This window comes from Hyperolius riggenbachi, chromosome 3 (genome assembly GCF_040937935.1).
Source record: "Hyperolius riggenbachi isolate aHypRig1 chromosome 3, aHypRig1.pri, whole genome shotgun sequence".
In the NCBI taxonomy this organism is placed as follows: Eukaryota; Metazoa; Chordata; class Amphibia; order Anura; family Hyperoliidae; genus Hyperolius; species Hyperolius riggenbachi.
Window position 1 is genome coordinate 472,756,702 of NC_090648.1, and position 20,632 is coordinate 472,777,333.

At 50.7% G+C, this 20,632-nt stretch overlaps 1 protein-coding gene across 3 annotated transcripts in view; it reads left to right on the forward strand.

The window, feature by feature from the left end:
• Nucleotides 1-15,548, forward strand: part of LOC137564314 (aldo-keto reductase family 1 member C15-like) — a 67,334-nt gene extending 51,786 nt beyond the window's left edge. For all 3 annotated transcript variants that reach the window (XM_068278044.1, XM_068278042.1, XM_068278043.1), the window contains 2 exons: nucleotides 6,982-7,064; nucleotides 11,435-15,548. In XM_068278044.1, the coding sequence (XP_068134145.1) occupies nucleotides 6,982-7,064; nucleotides 11,435-11,477 (126 nt within the window). In that variant the 3' untranslated portion in view covers nucleotides 11,478-15,548. The remainder of the gene's footprint in view (nucleotides 1-6,981; nucleotides 7,065-11,434) is intronic.
• Nucleotides 15,549-20,632: the final 5,084 nt, after the last annotated feature.

The following is a 20,632-nucleotide window of genomic DNA, read 5'->3' on the forward strand; positions in this document are numbered from 1 at the left end:
ACAGTATACTGTAAGTTTTTATTACATAGTGAATTATCTGCACTCCAGTCAGGGTTTCTCAGCATGGGCAGCTCCCTCCTCCCTCAGACAAGCTAAAACAGAGAGCAGAGACCTGTCTGTGAGGGATAAACAAAGCACACACACAGAGCTTGCAGAGGGCGAGGAGAGGGCGTGCATAGCTTCTCCCTATCACCGCAGAGGCAGCCCATTCCTCCCTGGGTCAACAAAGCTTGACATAGAAAAGAAGATTAGATATATTACAGAGACAGTGCAACTAGAAAAGGCTGCAGTAAGCCAGACCACATTAGAACAGGTATATAAACTTATAGGGTAGAAGAAATAAGGCTAAACATTTTGTTACAAAGTCTCTTCAAAGTATACTTGTAGGGAAAAAAGTGTGCCATTAATACACTTACCTTAGTAGAGGGAAGCCTTTGGATAATACATAGGGCTTGATTCACAAAGCGGTGCTAACCTAGTTAGCACACCTAAAGACTTTTGGGCGTGATAAGCATTGCACTAAGTAGGTTAGCACCGCTTTGAGGGAAGTTTTGCGCGTGTAAAAGTTTACTTTGTATCTAGTTTATTTTATCACGCCTAAAGTGAGTTTAGGCGTGATAATGGGCTTTTCACCAGCGTGCTAACAGTTAGCACGGCTTTGTGAATCAAGCCCATAGACTCCCCTGTTCCCTTCCCCCTCGCCATTCCAGAGCTAGGACAAAGGTTTGCCAAAGGTTGTGCACGGCTGTACTTCCTTCCGCGAAAGAGCGCAGCCGCACTGTGCAGGACGCCTCGCGCCTGAGCAATAGCACGGAGCTGCTCCTGCGCAGTGCAGCTACGCTGATTCACCTAATGCAAGCACAAACTTCGAAAGGGTGCCATCTTTCAGCGGTGGTTGGGATGAAAACGTGGGAAGCATTTGAAGGATCCAAAGGCTTCCCTCTCCTGAGGTAAGTATCTGTATTTCTCTCCCTTGAAATATGTAGGTAGAAAAAACAAAGTTTTGTAAAGGTACTAGAAAGAAGTTTTGAATCAAGATGATACAATTTATTGACAAACTTTTCTTCTACGTTAACCTATAAATGGAATCACCCTGATTCAAAACGTCTTTCTTTTATTGATGGCGAACAAGGCACAATAATCCACTGGTCTTGTAAAAGTACTGTAATACCTTTTTCTTCCTTGAGGCCCCTTTTACACTTGCCTTGCGAGTGTGCGTTGCGTTACTTTGTTTTAATGCAACGACAATCAGGGCCGGATTTGTACTCTTTACCGCCCAAGGCCACTGTTACCAGCCACCCTCCTTCAGTATAGATAGCGAGTTTATAAGTAGTTTAAGTAGCCAGATGACCCCTACCCCCCCTTCCCTCTAGTATAGGTAGCCTGATGAGCCCCCCCCCCCCTCCAGTATAGGTAGCCAGATGATCCCTCCCCTCTTTCCCTCCAGTATAGGTAGCCAGAAGTGGCGGGGTTAATTACCCAGAACACCTGCACCATGCATATAACCCTGTCAGCAGGCTCTGCCGCGAAGTCATATGAATGCTGTTTTGTGGGTTGCGATGTGATGGGGCGGAGCATCACACTGCAAACGCAATGGCCAGGTGTAAAACCAGCCTGAAAGTCACAGGTTTACATTAAGGGCCCGTTTCCACTAGTGCGGTGCGGAATCGCCGCATATCACCGCTGACAAAATCGCATGCGGATGCGATTCTGCATGCGTTTTTTGCCGCTATTTCGCATAGGCAGGGTATATGCGATTTTAACCATGTCACTGCCTGTGTCAATTTACATTACTTTCAATGCGAAATCGCAGGAAAAAACGCATGCAAAAAACGCATGCGATTTCCCTATTAAATACATTGCCTGCGATTCGCCTGCATTCCACACGCAGGCGAATTCTGCAGGGTCTACCGTGCAGAAAAATCCTGCACATAAAAACGCAAATGAAAACTGACAAGTGGAAACAGTCCCATCCACTTGTATTACTTATGCGAATCCGCATGCGTTGTCTGCATGCGAATTCGCGCTAGTGGAAACGGGCCCTTCTTACAGGAACTACACTGAATGTTGTATCACTTCCCTTTGCAGAAAACTCACTGACGGAACTCTGTGTGTTGTGATCTGCCTGTGATTTACCTAACCCTGCTAAAATGCATTGTTTCCTGCCCAATCAAGGGAAAATCACAAACTGCAATTGCAAGTACAAAAAGACAAAATGCAGAGAATATCAGAAAAAAAGGCAGATAATTACATGCTGGGGAACTGTAAAAATTGCAATGAAATAGCACTGCGTTTGCATTGGGTTTTGTAATTTAAAGTGAACCTCCAGACTAAAAATCTACTCAGCAGCACTGAAAAACTTGGTGTTTCTTTAACAGTTTCACAGCATCAGACAGGGCCGGCCCGCCCATGAGGCGGGGTGAGGCGGGTTCCTCAGGCGGCAGGAAGTGGAGGGGCGGCACCAGATGAAGTGGCTGTGACTGAGCGGGGGGAGCCAGAGCCCAGTATAGGTTAGATAGGTAGCTTCCCCCCAGTATAGGTTAGATAGGTAGCTGCCCCCCAGTATAGGATAGATAGGTAGCTGGCCCCCAGTATAGGTTAGATTAGGTAGGTGCCCCCCAGTATAGGATAGATAGGTAGCTGCCCCCAAAACAGGTTAGATTAGGTAGGTGCCCCCCAGTATAGGATAGATAGGTAGCTGCCCCCAAAACAGGTTAGATTAGGTAGGTGCCCCCCAGTATAGGATAGATAGGTAGCTGCCCCCAAAACAGGTTAGATTAGGTAGGTGCCCCCCAGTATAGGATAGATAGGTAGCTTGCCCAGGTAGGTGCCGCCTCATAATGGCGGAGGGGGGAGCCGGAGCCGCGGGGAGGGCAGCCCGACCTCTCCCTCCCTCTCCCCGGGCCGCCCTCCATGCTCCCCCCTCGGACTTTAGGCAGCAGAGTTAGCGCGCAGGGAAGCGCTGCTGTACACAGCCTGTTACTCACCTCCCTGGATCCGATCGCCGCTCCTGCCCTGCTGGTCTCCTCTCTGCAATGTAGCCGCTGATACATTACACACGCTGCTTCCTGTTTACACAGGAAGCAGCCGCGTGTGTATCAGCCGGCTAGGCAGAGAGGAGACCAGCAGGGCGGGAGCGGCGATCGGATCCAGGGAGGTGAGTAACAGGCTGTGTACAGCAGCGCTTCTCTGCGCGCTAACTCTGCTGCCTAAAGTCCGAGGGGGGAGCATGGAGGGCGGCCCGGGGAGAGGGAGGGAGAGGTCGGGCTGCCCTCCCCGCGGCTCCGGCTCCACCCTCCGCCATTATGAGGCGGCACCTACCTGGGCAAGCTACCTATCTATCCTATACTGGGGGGCACCTACCTAATCTAACCTGTTTTGGGGGCAGCTACCTATCTATCCTATACTGGGGGGCACCTACCTAATCTAACCTGTTTTGGGGGCAGCTACCTATCTATCCTATACTGGGGGGCACCTACCTAATCTAACCTGTTTTGGGGGCAGCTACCTATCTATCCTATACTGGGGGGCACCTACCTAATCTAACCTATACTGGGGGCCAGCTACCTATCTATCCTATACTGGGGGGCAGCTACCTATCTAACCTATACTGGGGGGAAGCTACCTATCTAACCTATACTGGGGGGCAGCTACCTATCTATCCTATACTGGGGGGCAGCTACCTATCTAACCTACACTGGGGGGCAGCTACCTATCTAACCTATACTGGGGGCAGCTACCTATCTATCCTATACTGGGGGGCACCTACCTAATCTAACCTGTACTGGGGGCAGCTACCTATCTATCCTATACTGGGGGGCACCTACCTAATCTAACTTGTACTGGGGGGCAGCTACCTATCTAACCTATACTGGGGGGCAGCTACCTATCTAACCTATGCTGGGGGCAGCTACCTGTCTAACCTATGCTGGGGGGCAGCTACCTATCTAATCTATACTGGGGGCACCTACCTAATCTAACCTGTACTGGGGGCACCTACCTAATCTAACCTATACTGAAGGGCAGCGACCTAATCTAACCTATACTGGGGGGAAGCTACCTATCTAACCTATACTGGGGGCACTTATCTAACCTGTATTGGGGGCACCTACCTACCTAGCTAGCCTATACAGGTGGCAACTATACTGGCTACCTATACTGGGGGCACCTACCTAACTATATACACCTATGCTGGGGGCAACTATACTGGCTACCTATATTGGAGGCACCTACCTAGCTAACCTGTACTGGGGGCACCTACTTATCTAACTTATACCGGGGGGGGGGGGGGGTGCCTGCCTATCTAACATACTGGAGGCAACTACCTGGCTAACCTATACTGGGGGCAACTTTACTGGCTCACCCATGCCTGGCCACCTATACTCGGGGGGGACCTATAGCTGGTTACCTATACCGGGGGGGGGGGGGCGCAATTTTTACACCCTCGCCCTGGGTGCATTTTAGCCTAGAAACTGCACTGTTGCCGCCGGCCTCCGAGTCCGATGACTGAGCTCTGCGGCCTCTCCTGTCTCCTCCAAGGCTGCATGCTGGTGACGCTGCCTAGTGCCTAAGCCTGCTGATTTGATGGCGGCGGCTGCCGCCCGCTCTGCTGCCCTGGCTGCGGCTGATTGTCACGGTCAGTCACTGAGCAGCGAGCGCCGCCGACGTGACGATGATGATGATAAGGCTGGCCGGCTGCCGCCGGCCGCCGCTCATGTTATGTAGAAATATTGGGGGGGGGGGACGCCTTTACGATCTTTGCCTCAGGCAGCAGAAAGTCCAGGACCGGCCCTGGCATCAGAACCTTGTTTTTCTTACCCAAGCCTCATTTTTAGCTGCTAATGGCTAATGGGATTTCTGATGTTGTTGTTCTCCTTCTGCTGTTTTGGTGCAAATTTGTATTTTTACATTTTTAATTTGAGATTTGAAGCCTAGTGTGTGCAGCTGGGAGGGGTGATCAGGACACAGGACAGTTGGAACTGTGTCTCCTGCTCCCTGTCACCTCCTTTCAACCAAAAAGATGGCTGCCCCCATGAAAAAGATGGCTGCCCCATGAAATCACAAACATTTCCCTGTTCTTTTAAAACAGGGTGGGTAAGAGATTATATTACCTATCTAATTTAATTAACATAACTAATGTAACTTAATGACAGTATGTTTGTTTAGGCTGAAGTTCCAATTTAAAGTGGAAAATAGCACTTTGAGTCCTATGGGAGAAAAGCGCTTTACAAATGTTATTGTATTACTGTTATTTTTATGGAAGGAATGATACAGTATATGAAAAAAAATTAAACGTTTGTGCCCAGAGTTTAATATTAAAGAGGAACTTCAGTCAAAATAAAGTAATTAATAAAATTGTTTATTTTTGTACAATATTCACTTGTAAATTATTTAGTCAGTGTTTCCCCATTGTAATTTTTTTTCTCTCCGTGATTTACGTTCTGAAATTTATCACTGGTGGCGATACCCAGGTTCGGACTGGGACACTGGGGGCCAACCAAAGAAATTTCAACCCGGGGCCCACACATCCCATGATTGCGGTGAAAAAAGGGTGTGACCATGCACCGGAAGGTGGGCGTGGTCATGATGTATTATGGACAGGGCCAAATGTACATGATCTTAGCAGCATTGTAATTCAGAGACACTGCTGCCCGGCAAAACTTTGCATAGAGTCCCCTCCTTCAATATAAAGTAATGTCCTACTTTGCAGAGGTTGTGACCACAGAGGTTGCGACCACATTGGGGCCCTTGGACCAAAGGGGCCCCGAAGGGCCCTCCCTCAACTACAGTATTACCTCTCTATTGGTCCTGTGCTCATAATAATCTCTTCTATAGATACTTTGAACAGAGGTAATCATTAACAAACTGTTTCCCATCCCCTTCTTGCACCTCTGACACTGTAGTAGCCATTGGCAGGTTTTGGTGCATCGTATCAATTGTTATGTATAGATTGCTTGGGGGGCCCCATTGTAAAATTTGCATCGAGGCCTACAGCTCCGTAGCGACGCCACTGCTCTCAGCATGAGTGATTACAGCACTGAGAAGAGAATTTTTGTGCTGCAGGAAGCAATTGGAGCTCTGTCAGACAAGGAGGGGGGCCCACCAGAGTCCTGGAGGCGGGGCCCACCGAGAGAAAAAAACTGTACTACTGTGGCCCAGTCCTATCCTGGCGATACCTTTACTCTTGTCTTGTGATCTATACGGAATGTTTGTTTGCTGAGAGTAGCGAAGTCAGTACAAAATATGCTTGGTCTCCCAGAATGCCCTAGGGAAAGAATTCTGCATAGCTAATTAGCCTAGGCTGCGCATTACTGGGACAGTGCGGCTACATTCAATATACAGGTATAGGAAGTTTTTCTGATGCTTAAAGGAATACTGTAGGAGGGTCGGGGGAAAATGAGTTGAACTTACCCGGGGCTTCTAATGGTCCCCCGCAGACATCCTGTGCCCGCGCAGCCACTCCCCGATGCTCTGGCCCCGCCTCCGGTTCACTTCTGAAATTTCAGACTTGAAAGTCTGACACCACTGCGCCTCTGTTGCCGTGTCCTCACTCCCGCTGATGTCACCAGGAGCGTACTGCACAGGTACAGACCATACTGGGCTTGTGCTATACACTCCTGGTTTACATAAGTGGGAGCGAGGACACGGCAACGCAGGCGCAGTGGTTTTCAGACTTTAAAGTCTGAAATTCCAGAAGTGAACCGGAGGCGGGGCCGGAGCATCAGTGAGTGGCTGCGCGGGCACAGGAGGTCTGCGGGGGACCATCAGAAGCCCCGGGTAACTTCAACTCATTTTCCCCCGACCCCCCCCTACAGTATTCCTTTAAATCAGGAAAATTACTGGAAAGGTATGTATTCTGAATAATGTACTTAATTCTTCTGTATGTCTCTACAGGGCCTCTTTAAATAACCTATGGAGAGTTAATGCTTTTTATTATCTCATAATAACCCTGTGTACTGTATTTGTTTGTTGTTTTTACAGGTGTTTGACTTCAGTTTACCTCCAGAAGACATGAAGAAACTTGAAGCCCTGGACAGAAATTATCGTTATGTTGCAGCCAGAGAGTAAGTGGGCCAAAATTAAAAAATTGGGACCAGGTTGTGGGCCAACCCCAAAGTCTGGTGGCCCTCTCCCTCCCCATTCAGTTCTCTGGTGTCAAGTACCACCCCTCCCTCCCCTATGCAGTCCCCTGGTGTCTAGTACCACTCCTCCCTCCCCTATACAGTACCCTGGTTTCTAGTGGCCCCCCTTCCCCCTATACAGTTTTCTGGTGTCTAGTTCACCCCCTCGCCTATACAATTCCCTGGTGTCTAGTGGTCCTTCCTCCCCTATACAGTTCCCTGGTGACTAGTGGCCCCCCTCCCTCCCCTGTACAGTTCCCTGGGTTTCAAGTGGCCCTCCCCTATACAGTCCACTGGTGTCTAGTGGTGCTGTCCCTCCACCATATGGCGTCTCTGGTAGCCTAGTGCCCCCCCCTCCCAAGACAGTAGTTCTTTCACTTAGCAAAGTTCTCTGTAAAATGAATACTATTTAAACTAAACATGATTATCCATCATGCTACAGGCCACCCTAAGGTCGCTAAAAATGCTTAGCTAGATTCCATGTTTGAGAGCTTGCTGTGTGGCAGGGTCATAACAATAGCCCCTGCAACACCTGCAATGAGGTGGGGGACGGGGGGGCTATGTCATAGCTCCCAACTGTCCCTTTTTTAGAGGGACTGTCCCTCTTTGGGAACCCTGTCCCTCTGTCTTCCTCATTTGTCCCTCTTTCAGGACTGATGTACAGATCTGTGTAAATATATGTATTTTTCTACTGAAAAATGTGTTTAATTGACTCCACACTTTATTCCCATTTTTTAAATTGTTATATTTCTTAATTTCAAATGTTAATATGAAGAAAAAGTAGTGATGATAGACAGGACCAATGTGGTGTGAATTCTAAAATTACATCTTTTGCTTATGAATTTTTAGTGGTATGCAAGGCTAGGGGTGTGGTTAGAGGCAGGGAAGGGGTATTAAAATGTTCCTCTTTCTCAGCTCAAAAAATGTGTAGGTATGGCTATGTGCCTATATTTACCTGATCCCCCTGCGTCACATGTCTATCACATGTCCTCTTCCTCCCAGCAGCCATTCACTCTGTGCTGCGCACACACAATTCCCAATGTCACATGATCGGTAGCTGTGGCTGCTGGGAGGAAGAAGCGCATAGGCGAACGCAGGGGGGGATTACAGCTGCCCAGAATCCCCCCTTAGACCAGGGCCGGTGCAGTGTCTGGGGGCAGGCACAAGTTTAGACACCAAAATATCTGCAGCTCACAGCACTGCCCCTTTTCTTTCCTGGCTACAGTTGACTTTGGATGGAGCAGCAGCGAGTACAGAGCATGGAGCAGCAGCGTGTGTACAGAGCTCTGGGGAACTTAACAGAGTCAGGTATGAACACAGCCCTGTGCTCTGCTGTGTGAATGCTTCACTTTTCCCTTCATTACCAACGTCGGCTGTCCTCTGTATCCAAACTGCTCCTAATCGATCCCGTTATCGGTGAGACGGACGGGAAATTGCATTATATGTACCTAGCATGATGTCCTACAATATTATTATACTGAGGGAAACCTTTTAGGAATCCCCCCCCCCCCCTTGAAAGTCCTGGGTTTGCCCCTGAAGCAGGAGGAAGAGGAGACGCGTGGCAGTGGGATCAGGGAAGTATATGCACATAGCACAGCACTAATACTCTGCTGGGGGGGTCGGTGTGTGGTTGCTGCGAAGTGGGGCCCGGACAGGGGTGAGCCTGGGGTGCCTGGCACCTGGGTGCAAGATTTCCTCTGGCGGCTATGGGAGTGGTTAAATTAACCGCGCCCAACCACATAACCACACCCATGTCCTGCCTAATCACACCCACACCTTCCACCTCTTTACGCATGCATGTGATACCCCATTCCTACCCCTCTTCCATGGGCTTGCTCCTGGCTGGCTTTGGCTTCCTGCGAGTCTGCTAGTCTCTGGACTGACTCAGGCTGAGAGGCTCTGCGAGTGCGACGCAGTCACACACTGCGTATTTATGGCTGCCTGCCGCCACCCTACTCTCGCTCGCTGACGTCGGCTCCTCCCCCCTGCCAAGCCCAAGGTGGGCTGCCTGTATCTTTCCCGTTGTGCCACGCAGCCTGCCAGTGTTGCCACCCTTTCACGTTATTTTTACTGACAAATACCTAAAAATTTACTGACAAAAGATTATTTTTACTGACAAAATTCCCCCACTAAATGCACATAAGAGACAGCTTTTCCCCATGTAAATGCACATAACAAGAGACCGCTTTTCACCAGTAAATGCACACAAGAGACCGCTTTTCCCCATGTAAATGCACATAACAAGAGACCGCTTTTCCCCATGTAAATGCACATAACAAGAGACCGCTTTTCCCCATGTAAATGCACATAACAAGAGACCGCTTTTCCCCATGTAAATGCACATAACAAGAGACCGCTTTTCCCCATGTAAATGCACATAACAAGAGACCGCTTTTCACCAGTAAATGCACATAACAAGAGACCGCTTTTCACCAGTAAGTGCACATAACAAGAGACCGCTTTTCACCAGCAAATGCACAGAAGAGACAGCTTTTAACCAGCAAATGCACAGAAGAGACAGCTTTTAACCAGCAAATGCACAGAAGAGACAGCTTTTCACCAGCAAATGCACAGAAGAGACAGCTTTTCACCAGCAAATGCACAGAAGAGACAGCTTTTCACCAGCAAATGCACAGAAGACACAGCTTTTCACCAGCAAATGCACAGAAGAGACAGCTTTTCACCAGCAAATGCACATAATAAGAGACAGATTTTCACCAGTAAATGCACATAATGACAAACAGCCAGTGTCCCCAGAATATATAGCCAGGGATATATGTCCCCAGTATATGTAGGCAGGGGTATATGTCCCCAGTATATGTAGGCAGGGGTATATGTCCCCAGTATATGTAGGCAGGGGTATATGTCCACAGTATATGTAGGCAGGGGTATATGTCCCAGCATATGAAGGCAGGTGTATATGTGCCCAGCATATGTAGCCAGGGGGTATATGTGCCCAGCATATGTAGCCAGGGGGTATATGTGCCCAGCATATGTAGCCAGGGGGTATATGTGCCCAGCATATGTAGCCAGGGGGTATATGTGCCCAGCATATGTAGCCAGGGGGTATATGTGCCCAGCATATGTAGCCAGGGGGTATATGTGCCCAGCATATGTAGCCAGGGGGTATATGTGCCCAGTCTAGGTAGCCAGGGGTATATGTGCCCAGTCTAGGTAGCCAGGGGGTATATGTGCCCAGCATATGTAGCCAGGGGGTATATGTGCCCAGCATATGTAGCCAGGGGGTATATGTGCCCAGCATATGTAGCCAGGGGGTATATGTGCCCAGTCTAGGTAGCCAGGGGGTATATGTGCCCAGTCTAGGTAGCCAGGGGGTATATGTGCCCAGTCTAGGTAGCCAGAGGGTATATGTGCCCAGTCTAGGTAGCCAGGGGGGTATATGTGCCCAGTCTAGGTAGCCATGTGCCCAGTCTAGGTAGCCAGGGGGGTATATGTGCCCAGTCTAGGTAGCCATGTGCCCAGTCTAGGTAGCCAGGGGGGTATATGTGCCCAGTCTAGGTAGCCATGTGCCCAGTCTAGGTAGCCAGGGGGTATATGTGCCCAGTCTAGGTAGCCATGTGCCCAGTCTAGGTAGCCAGGGGGGTATATGTGCCCAGTCTAGGTAGCCATGTGCCCAGTCTAGGTAGCCAGGGGGGTATATGTGCCCAGTCTAGGTAGCCATGTGCCCAGTCTAGGTAGCCAGGGGGTATATGTGCCCAGTCTAGGTAGCCATGTGCCCAATCTAGATAGCCGGGGGGGTATATGTGCCCAGTCTAGGTAGCCATGTGCCCAGTCTAGGTAGCCAGGGGGGTATATGTGCCCAGTCTAGGTAGCCAGGGGGTATAGGGTCCCCGTTTAGGTAGTTAGTGACAGGAGCGCTGCGCTCCGCTCCGCTCCCCTCTAGCCGCCGCCGCCGCCGCTCCCCCCTCACCTTTCCGCAGCTTCAGACCTCAATCAGCGGGCGACCCGACCAGTGAGAGGGCGCTGGACGCACCCGCTCTATATGCGGAAGTGAAGTCACTTCCGCATATCAGTGCGGCGTGCTAGGTCCTAGCGCCCGCCCGCCTGATCGAGGTCTGACGCGGCGGCGCCGGCGGCTAGAGGGAGCGAGCAAGCTTCGGCCACAGGGGGAGAGTGGCGGCCGGGCGGCGCCTCTCAGAGGCAGGCGCCTGGGTGCCTTGCACCCGCAGCACCCGCTCAGGCTCGGCCCTGGGCCCGGATCATTTTGTTTGCTGGGGGGCCCGGACGAGTGTTGGATACTATAATGGGCTTTAACAATGTCAATACTCACTGTTATTTGTGTTGTCTTACAGGTTTATCGAACACCCAGGGTTCCCATTTCATGAGGAATTTTAAAGAGTCAAAATCAGCTCATCCTAACAGACGGTTGTTGGGACTCAAAGATGTAAAAATACTTTTTCTGCTAACTTATATAACCCTCCAAAGAGTAACAAAATATCTAGTTCAGATTCAAGTGGATCTGCAGATGCAGAAATAGTATTGCTGTGTATGTGACCTGCTGGAAGTCCAATAAACAGTTAATACTAGAAATAGTTTTTTGTTATATGCTAAAATGTTGATGTGCAAATCTCTATATGATTACCCTCTTTTTTCCTGTCTGACCCTGATTCCTGCTTACCTGTTCACAGTAATGTATCTCTAAACTCAGCTCTCAGTGTTATAATCTCTTTGATAAACAAGCCTTTTCAAGGTACCCGTACTTCTAGCAATGTATGGGCAGATTGATGAAGAGACAATCTGCCCCTGTACCCCACCACCATGCCTGCCCCTGTGTTGTGCCCCTATGCTGTGCCACCATGTGTGCTCCTGTGCTGCACCGCCATACCCAGGGCCGGATTTCTGGCAAGGCCACATAGGCCATGGCCTAGGGCACCAGAAGTTTGGGGGCGGCTCAGTGAGGGGCAGTAAAGCTGTTCTATGCAGCCATCCCTATCTACAAGGACAGCTTTAACCTTTGAACTCTCTGTCCTGTACTTGTGTCGTCCCTGCTAGACCTGTAAGCTCTATCCTGCAGGTTTACTTCAGCCTAACTCTCATGGTGACTCAATGGGTCCATCATTAACGACTCGAGATGGCAAACATAAAAGTTCTTAAGGAAAACATAACTTATTATCTATACGCGAATTACTGAAATGGTTATTGTCTGTGACTTCCAATGATAGAAAGTAAGACGAATTCTCGGGCACATAGAGATAACAACCATACGTATAGTTGGCCTTGGGTGGTAATTAGTACAAATCCGGCCCTGGCCATACCTGCCCCTGTGCCCCACCACCATGCCTGCCCCTGTGTTGTGCCCCTATGCTGTGCCACCATGTGTGCTCCTGTGCTGCACCGCCATACCTGCCCCTGTGCGGCTATGTCTGTCCTTGTGCTACGCCACCATGAATGCCCCTGTGCTGTGGTCCTATGCGTGCCTTTGTGCTGTGCCCCATTATGCCTGGCCCTGTGCTGCACCGCCATGCCTGCCCCTGTGCTGCCCCATTATACCTGCCCCTGTTCTGCCCCACTATGCCTGGCCCTGTGCTGCACCACTATGCCTGGCCCTGTGCTGCCCCATTATGCCTAGCCCTGTGCTGCCCAATTATGCCTGGCCCTGTGCTGCACCTCCATGCCTGCCCCTGTGCTGCCCCATTATACCTGCCCCTGTTCTGCCCCACTATGCCTGGCCCTGTGTTGCACCACTATGCCTGGCCCTGTGCTGCCCCATTATGCCTGGCCCTGTGCTGCCCCATTATGCCTGGCCCTGTGCTGCCCCATTATGCCTGCCCCTGTTCTGCCCCACCATGCCTGCCCCTGTGCTGCCCCACCATGCCTGGCCCTGTGCTGTGCTGCCCCACCATGCCTGCCCCTGTGCTGCCCCACCATGCCTGCCCCTGTGCTGCCCCACCATGCCTGCCCCTGTGCTGCACCGCCATGCCTGCCCCTGTGCTGCCCCATTATACCTGCCCCTGTTCTGCCCCACCATGCCTGCCCCTGTGCTGCACCGCCATGCCTGGCCCTGTGCTGTGCCCCCATGCCTGCCCCTGTGCTGCCCCACCATGCCTGCCCCTGTGCTGCACCGCCATGCCTGCCCCTGTGCTGTGCTGCCCCACCATGCCTGCCCCTGTGCTGCCCCACCATGCCTGCCCCTGTGCTGCCCCACCATGCCTGCCCCTGTGCTGCACCGCCATGCCTGCCCCTGTGCTGCCCCACCTTGCCTGCCCCTGTGCTGCCCCACCTTGCCTGCCCCTGTGCTGCACCGCCATGCCTGGCCCTGTGCTGTGCCCCCATGCCTGCCCCTGTGCTGCCCCACCATGCCTGCCCCTGCGCTGCCCCACCATGCCTGCCCCTGTGCTGCACCGCCATGCCTGGCCCTGTACTGTGCCCCCATGCTGTGCCCCCATGCCTGCCCCTGTGCTGCACCGCCATGCCTGCCCCTGTGCTGCACCGCCATGCCTGGCCCTGTGCTGTGCCCCCATGCTGTGCCCCCATGCCTGCCCCTGTGCTGCCCCACCATGCCTGCCCCTGTGCTGCCCCACCATGCCTGCCCCTGTGCTGCCCCACCATGCCTGCCCCTGTGCTGCCCCACCATGCCTGCCCCTGTGCTGCCATGCCATGCCTGCCCCTGTGCTGCCCCACCATGCCTGCCCCTGTGCTGCCCCACCATGCCTGCCCCTGTGCTGCACCGCCATGCCTGCCCCTGTGCTGCCCCACCATGCCTGCCCCTGTGCTGCACCGCCATGCCAGGCCTTGTGCTGTGCCCCCATGCCTGCCCCTGTGCTGCCCCACCATGCCTGCTCCTGCGCTGCACCTCCATGCCTGCCCCTGTGCTGCGCCACTATGCCTGCCCCTTATGCTGTATCCTCACGCCTACCCCTGTGCTGCACCACCAACTAACATATGCAGAATCCTGTCCCTGCACACACAACACATCAAACCATGAAGCAGATGGGTTACAGCAGCAGAAGACCACACTGGTGCCACTCCTGTCAGCTAAGGCCCCTTTCACACCGGCAACTGGCAGGTGGTGAATTCACCTCTTTTTTGCAAATTTTATTGCTCTGTTCGAACTTTAGCAACTTGTCTTCACCGTGTGTAGATGTCTAACTACAGTGGTTTGCAAAAGTTTTCGACCCCCTTGAAGTTTTCCACATTTTGTCATATTACTGCCACAAACATGAATCAATTTTATTGGAATTCCACGTGAAAGACCAATACAAAGGGGTGTACACGTGAGAAGTGGAACGAAAATCATACATGATTCCAAACATTTAAAAAAAAAAAAAAAAATTTGCAAAGTGGGGTGTGCGTAATTATTCAGCCCCCTGAGTTAATACTTTGTAGAACCACCTTTTGCTGCAATTACAGCTGCCAGATCTAGAGACTGAAATCCTTGCCCATTCTTCTTTGCAAAACCGTCCCAGCTCAGTCAGATTAGATGGACAGCGCTTATGACCAGCAGTTTTCAGATCTTGCCACAGATTCTCGATTGGATTTAGATCTGGACTTTGACTGAGCCATTCTAACACATGGATATGTTTTGTTTTAAACCATTCCAATATTGCCCTGGCTTTATGTTTAGGGTCATTGTCCTCCTGAAAGATGAACCTCTGCCCCAGTCTCAAGTCTTTTGCAGTCTCCAAGAGGTTTTCTTCCAAGATTGCCCTGTATTTGGCTCCATCCATTTTCCCATCAACTCTGCAGGGCCGGATTTTTGGGAAGGCCACAGAGGCCATGGCCTAGGGCGATAACAATCAGCAGGTCGCAGGAATTGGAGAGATAAGAGGTCACATGTCAAAGTAAATCACCTCTCCTGCTTTGCTCTGGTCTGCCTGAATTCCAGAGATCCCTGCATCTCTCTTACTTGTGCAAAGTGTGCGTTATGGCAGTCAGCATCTGCTGTCACCTGTATGATGAGAGGGGACAAACAATCTGCTGTGAGAAGAAAAATATATGGGCTCAAGTAGCAGAACTCTTGAGTTCTGGTTAGTTTTTTTCATGCAGCACGCATTCACAGGCAGGAATTAGCAGCTCTCCCCCTCCCTGACTGATGTTAGTTTATTACTAGTAGGTCAGTGCTGTTAAAGACCTCAGATCTGTTAAATTTATGGCTTGTTTTTTTTTTCTCCTAGAGAATGACAGCAACATTCTTTGTGCTACAGTTTAACTCTTTCCTGGCTTTTTTTTGCCAGCAAAATACTGTGTTAACCATCAGTGAAAGCAAGATGTTTTGAAACAGAATGACAACTGTGTTACATTTATTTATATTTACAAAACAATCAATGCATCTCCTGCTGACTGTATATATAGCTGTGTGCCCTAACATCTTGTATACAGGAACAAAATCTGAATACGGCTCATTAGCCAAAGGTTCACTGTTTTTCTTTTGGTTAGCCAATAAAAAGCATTATTTTGTTACAAAAACTTCGTGCTGACTGATTTTAAGATCTGTCTTAAGTGCTAAATTGTCACTGTGTAAAGTTCACCTGAGCTTATGCTAGGCACACACAATGCAATTTTCTGACAGATTTACTGTCAGATCGACTATTTCCAACATGTCCAATCTGCTTTCCAATCAATTTTCTGAATGATTTTTCATAGAAGTGAACAGCAAGTTGATCAAAAAATTGATCGGAAATCAGATCAGACATCATGGAAATAATCGACCTGACAGTAAAGAAAATTGCATTGTGTGTATCTAGCATTACACTACATCTATGCCAGTGTGTGTAGTGTAAGATCCTTCTACTTACCTGTTCTCTGTTTTGGATGGACTTCTCTGCATTGTGCTGCTGTCACCTGTTTGTTGGCTCTGACGGCAGCTAGTCGCACAGAGGTCAAAGAAGCAGCGCTGTCCACTGCCTGTAATTCTGCACTCCTGTACGGATGTGCACAGGAGCAGAGGGAGTGTTATGGGTATAAGTACTTGACAAGTGCTGCTCATACATGAGCATCATTTCTGAAATATACAAGCCCAGAACACTATCGCCTGCTGTGCATGCAGACAGCAGGAGCACAAAATTACATGGAGTGGACAGAGCATGCACTGCTTCTTTGTTGAACAGTGGGCAAAGCAGCAAAACTGAGGGGAGCCCATTCAAACTAGTCAGAGTTGTACAGAATGGGGGGGGGGGGGGGGGGCGGTTGGTGACAGCTAGCCTAGGGCACTGGAAAGTACAAATCCGGCCCTGCAACTCTGACCAGCTTCCCTGTCCCTGCTGAAGAGAAGCACCCCCAGAGCATGATGCTGCCACCACCATATTTGACAGTGGGGATGGCGTGATCAGAGTGATGTGCAGTTTTAGTTCTCCGCCACTGCGCCACACATAGCGTTTTGCATTTTGTCCAAAAAGTTCCATTTTGGTCTCATCTGACCAGAGCACCTTCTTCCACATGTTTGCTGTGTTCCCCACATGGCTTTTGGCAAACTGCAAACGGGACTTATTATGCTTTTCTGTTAACAATGGCTTTCTTCTTGCCACTCTTCCATAAAGGCCAACTTTGTACAGGGCATGACTAATAGTTGTCCTATGGACAGAGTCTCCCACCTGAGCTGTAGATCTCCGCAGCTCGTCTAGAGTCACCATGGGCCTCTTGACTGCATTTCTGATCAGCGCTCTCCTTGTTTGGCCTGTGAGTTTAGGTGGATGGCCTTGTCTTGGTAGGTTTACAGTTGTGCCATACTCCTTCCATTTCTGAATGATCGCTTGAACCGTGCTCCATGGGATGTTCAAGGCTTTGGGAATCTTTTTGTAGCCTAAGCCTGCTTTAAATTTCTCAATAACGTTATTCCTGAGCTGTCTGGTGTGTTCTTTGGACTTCATGGTGTTGTTGCTCCCAATATTCTCTTAGATAACAGTTTATACATCACACCAAAAGCAATCAAGGACAACCACAGTGTCAGAGGTGCAAGAAGGGGATGGGAAACTGTGTGTTAACCTCCCTGCCGGTTATCCCGAGCTCAGCTCGGGGTAACCTGCTGCGGAGGATTCCTCAGGCCCTGCTGGGCCGATTTGCATAAATTTTTTTTTGTTACACGCAGCTAGCACTTTGCTAGCTGCGTGTAACTTACGATCGCCGCCGCTCCGCGCCGATTCGCCGCAACCCGCCGCATCAGAGGGTGCCCCCCCCCCCGAGACCCGTGCGCTGCCTGGCCAATCAGTGCCAGGCAGCGTCGAGGGGTGGTTCGGGACTCCCTCTGACGTCACGACGTCGATGACGTCGGTGACGTCATCGCGCCCGTCGCCATGGCGACGGGGGAAGCCCTCCTGGAAATCCCGTTCAGAACGGGATTTCCGGATGGGTTAATGCGCCGGCGGCGATCGGCGCATTCGGGGGGACGCCGCAGGGAGGGGGGAAGCATGTAGCTAGCGCTAGGCTAGCTACATGCTACAAAAAAAAAAAAAAAGCCAAAAAACACCCTCCCTGCCGTGCGCAGCAATTTTTTATAACGGCAGGGAGGTTAATGATCACTACTATTCAAATAAACTATAGTAGTGAATATTATCAGCACAGGACCAATAAAGAGCTAATACTGTGTTTGAGGGGTGGACCCCTCTGGCCCCGATACGGTTGCTACCTCTGCACCCCCTATTGCTATGCCACTGGCCAGATCCAAGTCACTTTACCTCTTAATTTTTCTCCTAGGAAATAATATTTCATGTTCTCTTTAAGGGCCAATTTCCACTAGCCGCCTGCGAGACGTGCGGTGGCACTTCCTGGTCTGGGAGTACGCAGATAAATCCCAGAAGCCATGCACGGTTATGAGATTCAGGGCAGTTTCTAGGCTAAAATGCAGGGCGAGGGTGTTAAAATTGCCCCCCCCCCCCCCCCCCGCGGAGCCAGGTATACATGCCCGCTGTATAGGTTAGCCAGGTCTAGTTACACTCAGTATAGGTAGCCAGCTATAGGTCCCCCACGGTATAGGTAGCCAGGCATAGTATAGGTAGCCAGGCATAGGTGCCCCAGTATAGTTGCCCCCATTTAGCCAGGTAGGTGCCTCCTGTATAGGTAGCCGGTATAGTTGCCCCCAGTATAGGTTAGATAGGCAGGTGCCCCCGATATAGGTTAGATAGGTAGGTGCCCCCAGTATCGGTTAGCTAGGTGGGTGCCTCTAATATACGGAGTCAGAATAGTTGCCCTCAATACAGGTTAGATAGGTAGGTGCCCCCCAGTATAGGTTAGATTAGGTAGGTGCCCCCCAGTGTGGTTAGATTAGGTAGGTGCCCCCCAGTGTGGTTAGATTAGGTAGGTGCCCCCCAGTGTGGTTAGATTAGGTAGGTGCCCCCCAGTATAGGTTAGATAGGTAGCTGCCCCCCAGTATAGGTTAGATTAGGTAGGTGCCCCCCAGTGTGGTTAGATAGGTAGCTGCCCCCCAGTGTGGTTAGATAGGTAGCTTCCCGCCCCCAGTAATGGAGGGGGGAGTCAGCCGCGGGGAGGGCAGGCCGACCTCTCCCTCCCTTCCTCTCCGGGCGCCCTCCGTGCTCCCCCCTCCGAGTGTGACTGCACAGGTAGCGGTGTCTACAGAGCGTATTAGCGCAACTCACCTCCCTCCCTGGTTCCAATCGCCGCCAGTCTCCTCTTCTGTCTTCTCCTCACAGCCGCTGATACAGTTACACACGCTGCTTCCGGCGAAACAGGAAGCAGCGTGTGTATCTATCAGCGGCTATGAACGAAGAGAAGAGGAGACCGGCGGCGATTGGAACCAGGGAGGGAGGTGAGTTGCGCTAATACGCTCTGTAGACAGTGCTACCTGTGCAGTCACACTCGGAGGGAAGAGCACGGAGGGTGCCCAGAGAGGAAGGGAGGGAGAGGTCGGGCTGCCCTCCCCGCGGCTGACTCCCCCCTCCATTACTGCGCCCACACTCCTTCAGCGCCCAGGGCGCCCGCACGGGCCGCACGGCCCTAGAAACGGGCCTGATGAGATTCACTGTCAACCGCACAGAAAAATGCTGCAATGTCAGTTGAATCACTAAGGTAAACGATTCGGACAGCGGCAGCATTATCCCCTATGGCAGAGTTTCCCCCGCACGATTTGCTTGTGGGGAAACTCTGCTGCGGAAATCGGCACGATTTCCGCAGCAGTGGAAACTGACCCTAAAATAATTTCTCAGCACTTTGCAATTGAAAAACTACCAAAAGCTTGTGAAAAAGTAACTGTCAGAACTAGGCCTTGTTCACATTATAAATCGCAAGCGATGAGCAATTTATAGAGCGCTTTTCAAAGTGCTTTTCCCTGCGCTTTGAGCTTAGAAAAGCGTTTTTGTAAGCGCTTTTCTAAGCACTTTTGCTGAGCGATTTAGACACTTTCTGACGTCAGGAAGTGAATGCTTTGACCCGGAAACTAATAAATAAAATGTATTTATTCATAAAAGTGTTTGGGAAATCGCTATACAAAGAGCTTTTTCAAGTGCTTTGCGATTTCTGTATACCTTCCATTTAGCCAAAACTCTCACAGTCTCATAGGAAATCATTGCGCAAATGCTTTTTGAGCAATTTTTAAAATCGCCAGCGCTTATAAAAAAAAATTGAAAATGGTGATAGTGTGAACAAGCCCTCATTCTGAGTATTTTCTTGCTTCCCGGTGGCGTAAAAGGCATTTTATTGATAAGACTAGTAAAAAAGGCTTCCCTGTTACAGTGTATACACATAGAGGTTGTCCCGGAAAATGTAGTAAAGTCTGGGGTAAGTGGACCTCTTCCCCCTCAACAGTAACCGCTTAGCACACTCTTTATCATGTGTTTTGTCTATCTCACATTATATGTCACTGTCAGGATACATGATGATATAGTGTGACCTAGCTCTAATATAACTGAATTGTATAACCTACTCCAGGAGCGTCGCTAGCCCCAAAGATCAGTGGCATGTTCCCCGGATCTATTCTGGGGTGCCCTGGATGTCCCCCAGGCAGAGTCATCTGCATAGTGGTCACCATCTCCTCTGCACATGCTGCAGTTTCATTCTCCCAAGGCATGCTGGGAGATGTAGTCCATGGATGCAAATACTTACCGGTACATGCCATGGACTAAATCTCCCAACATGCATTGCACACGCGTTGAAGCCAGGAGGAAGATGGTGAACATTGTGCAGATGTGGCCACAGGAGTCGCCTTCCCCCCCCCCCCCTGCTGTCACCACAATCCCCGGACCAGCAACTGCACACTACACTTCTGCTCATTTCACTTTTGGATCTGTACACACTGGCTGACTTGCGCTGTGTTTTTTTAACCACTTGCCGACCGCACACTCATAACGTGCGTCGGCAAAGTGGCAGCTGCAGGACCAGCGACGCAGTACTGCGTCGCCAGCTGCAGCCTAATTAATCAGGAAGCAGCCGCTCGTACGAGCGGCTGCTTCCTGTCAAATCACGGCGGGGGGCTCCGTGAATAGCCTGCGGGCCGCCGATGGCGGCTCGCAGGCTAGATGTAAACACAAGCGGAAATAATCCGCTTTGTTTACATTTGTACGGCGCTGCTGCGCAGCAGCGCCGTAAGGCAGATCGGCGATCCC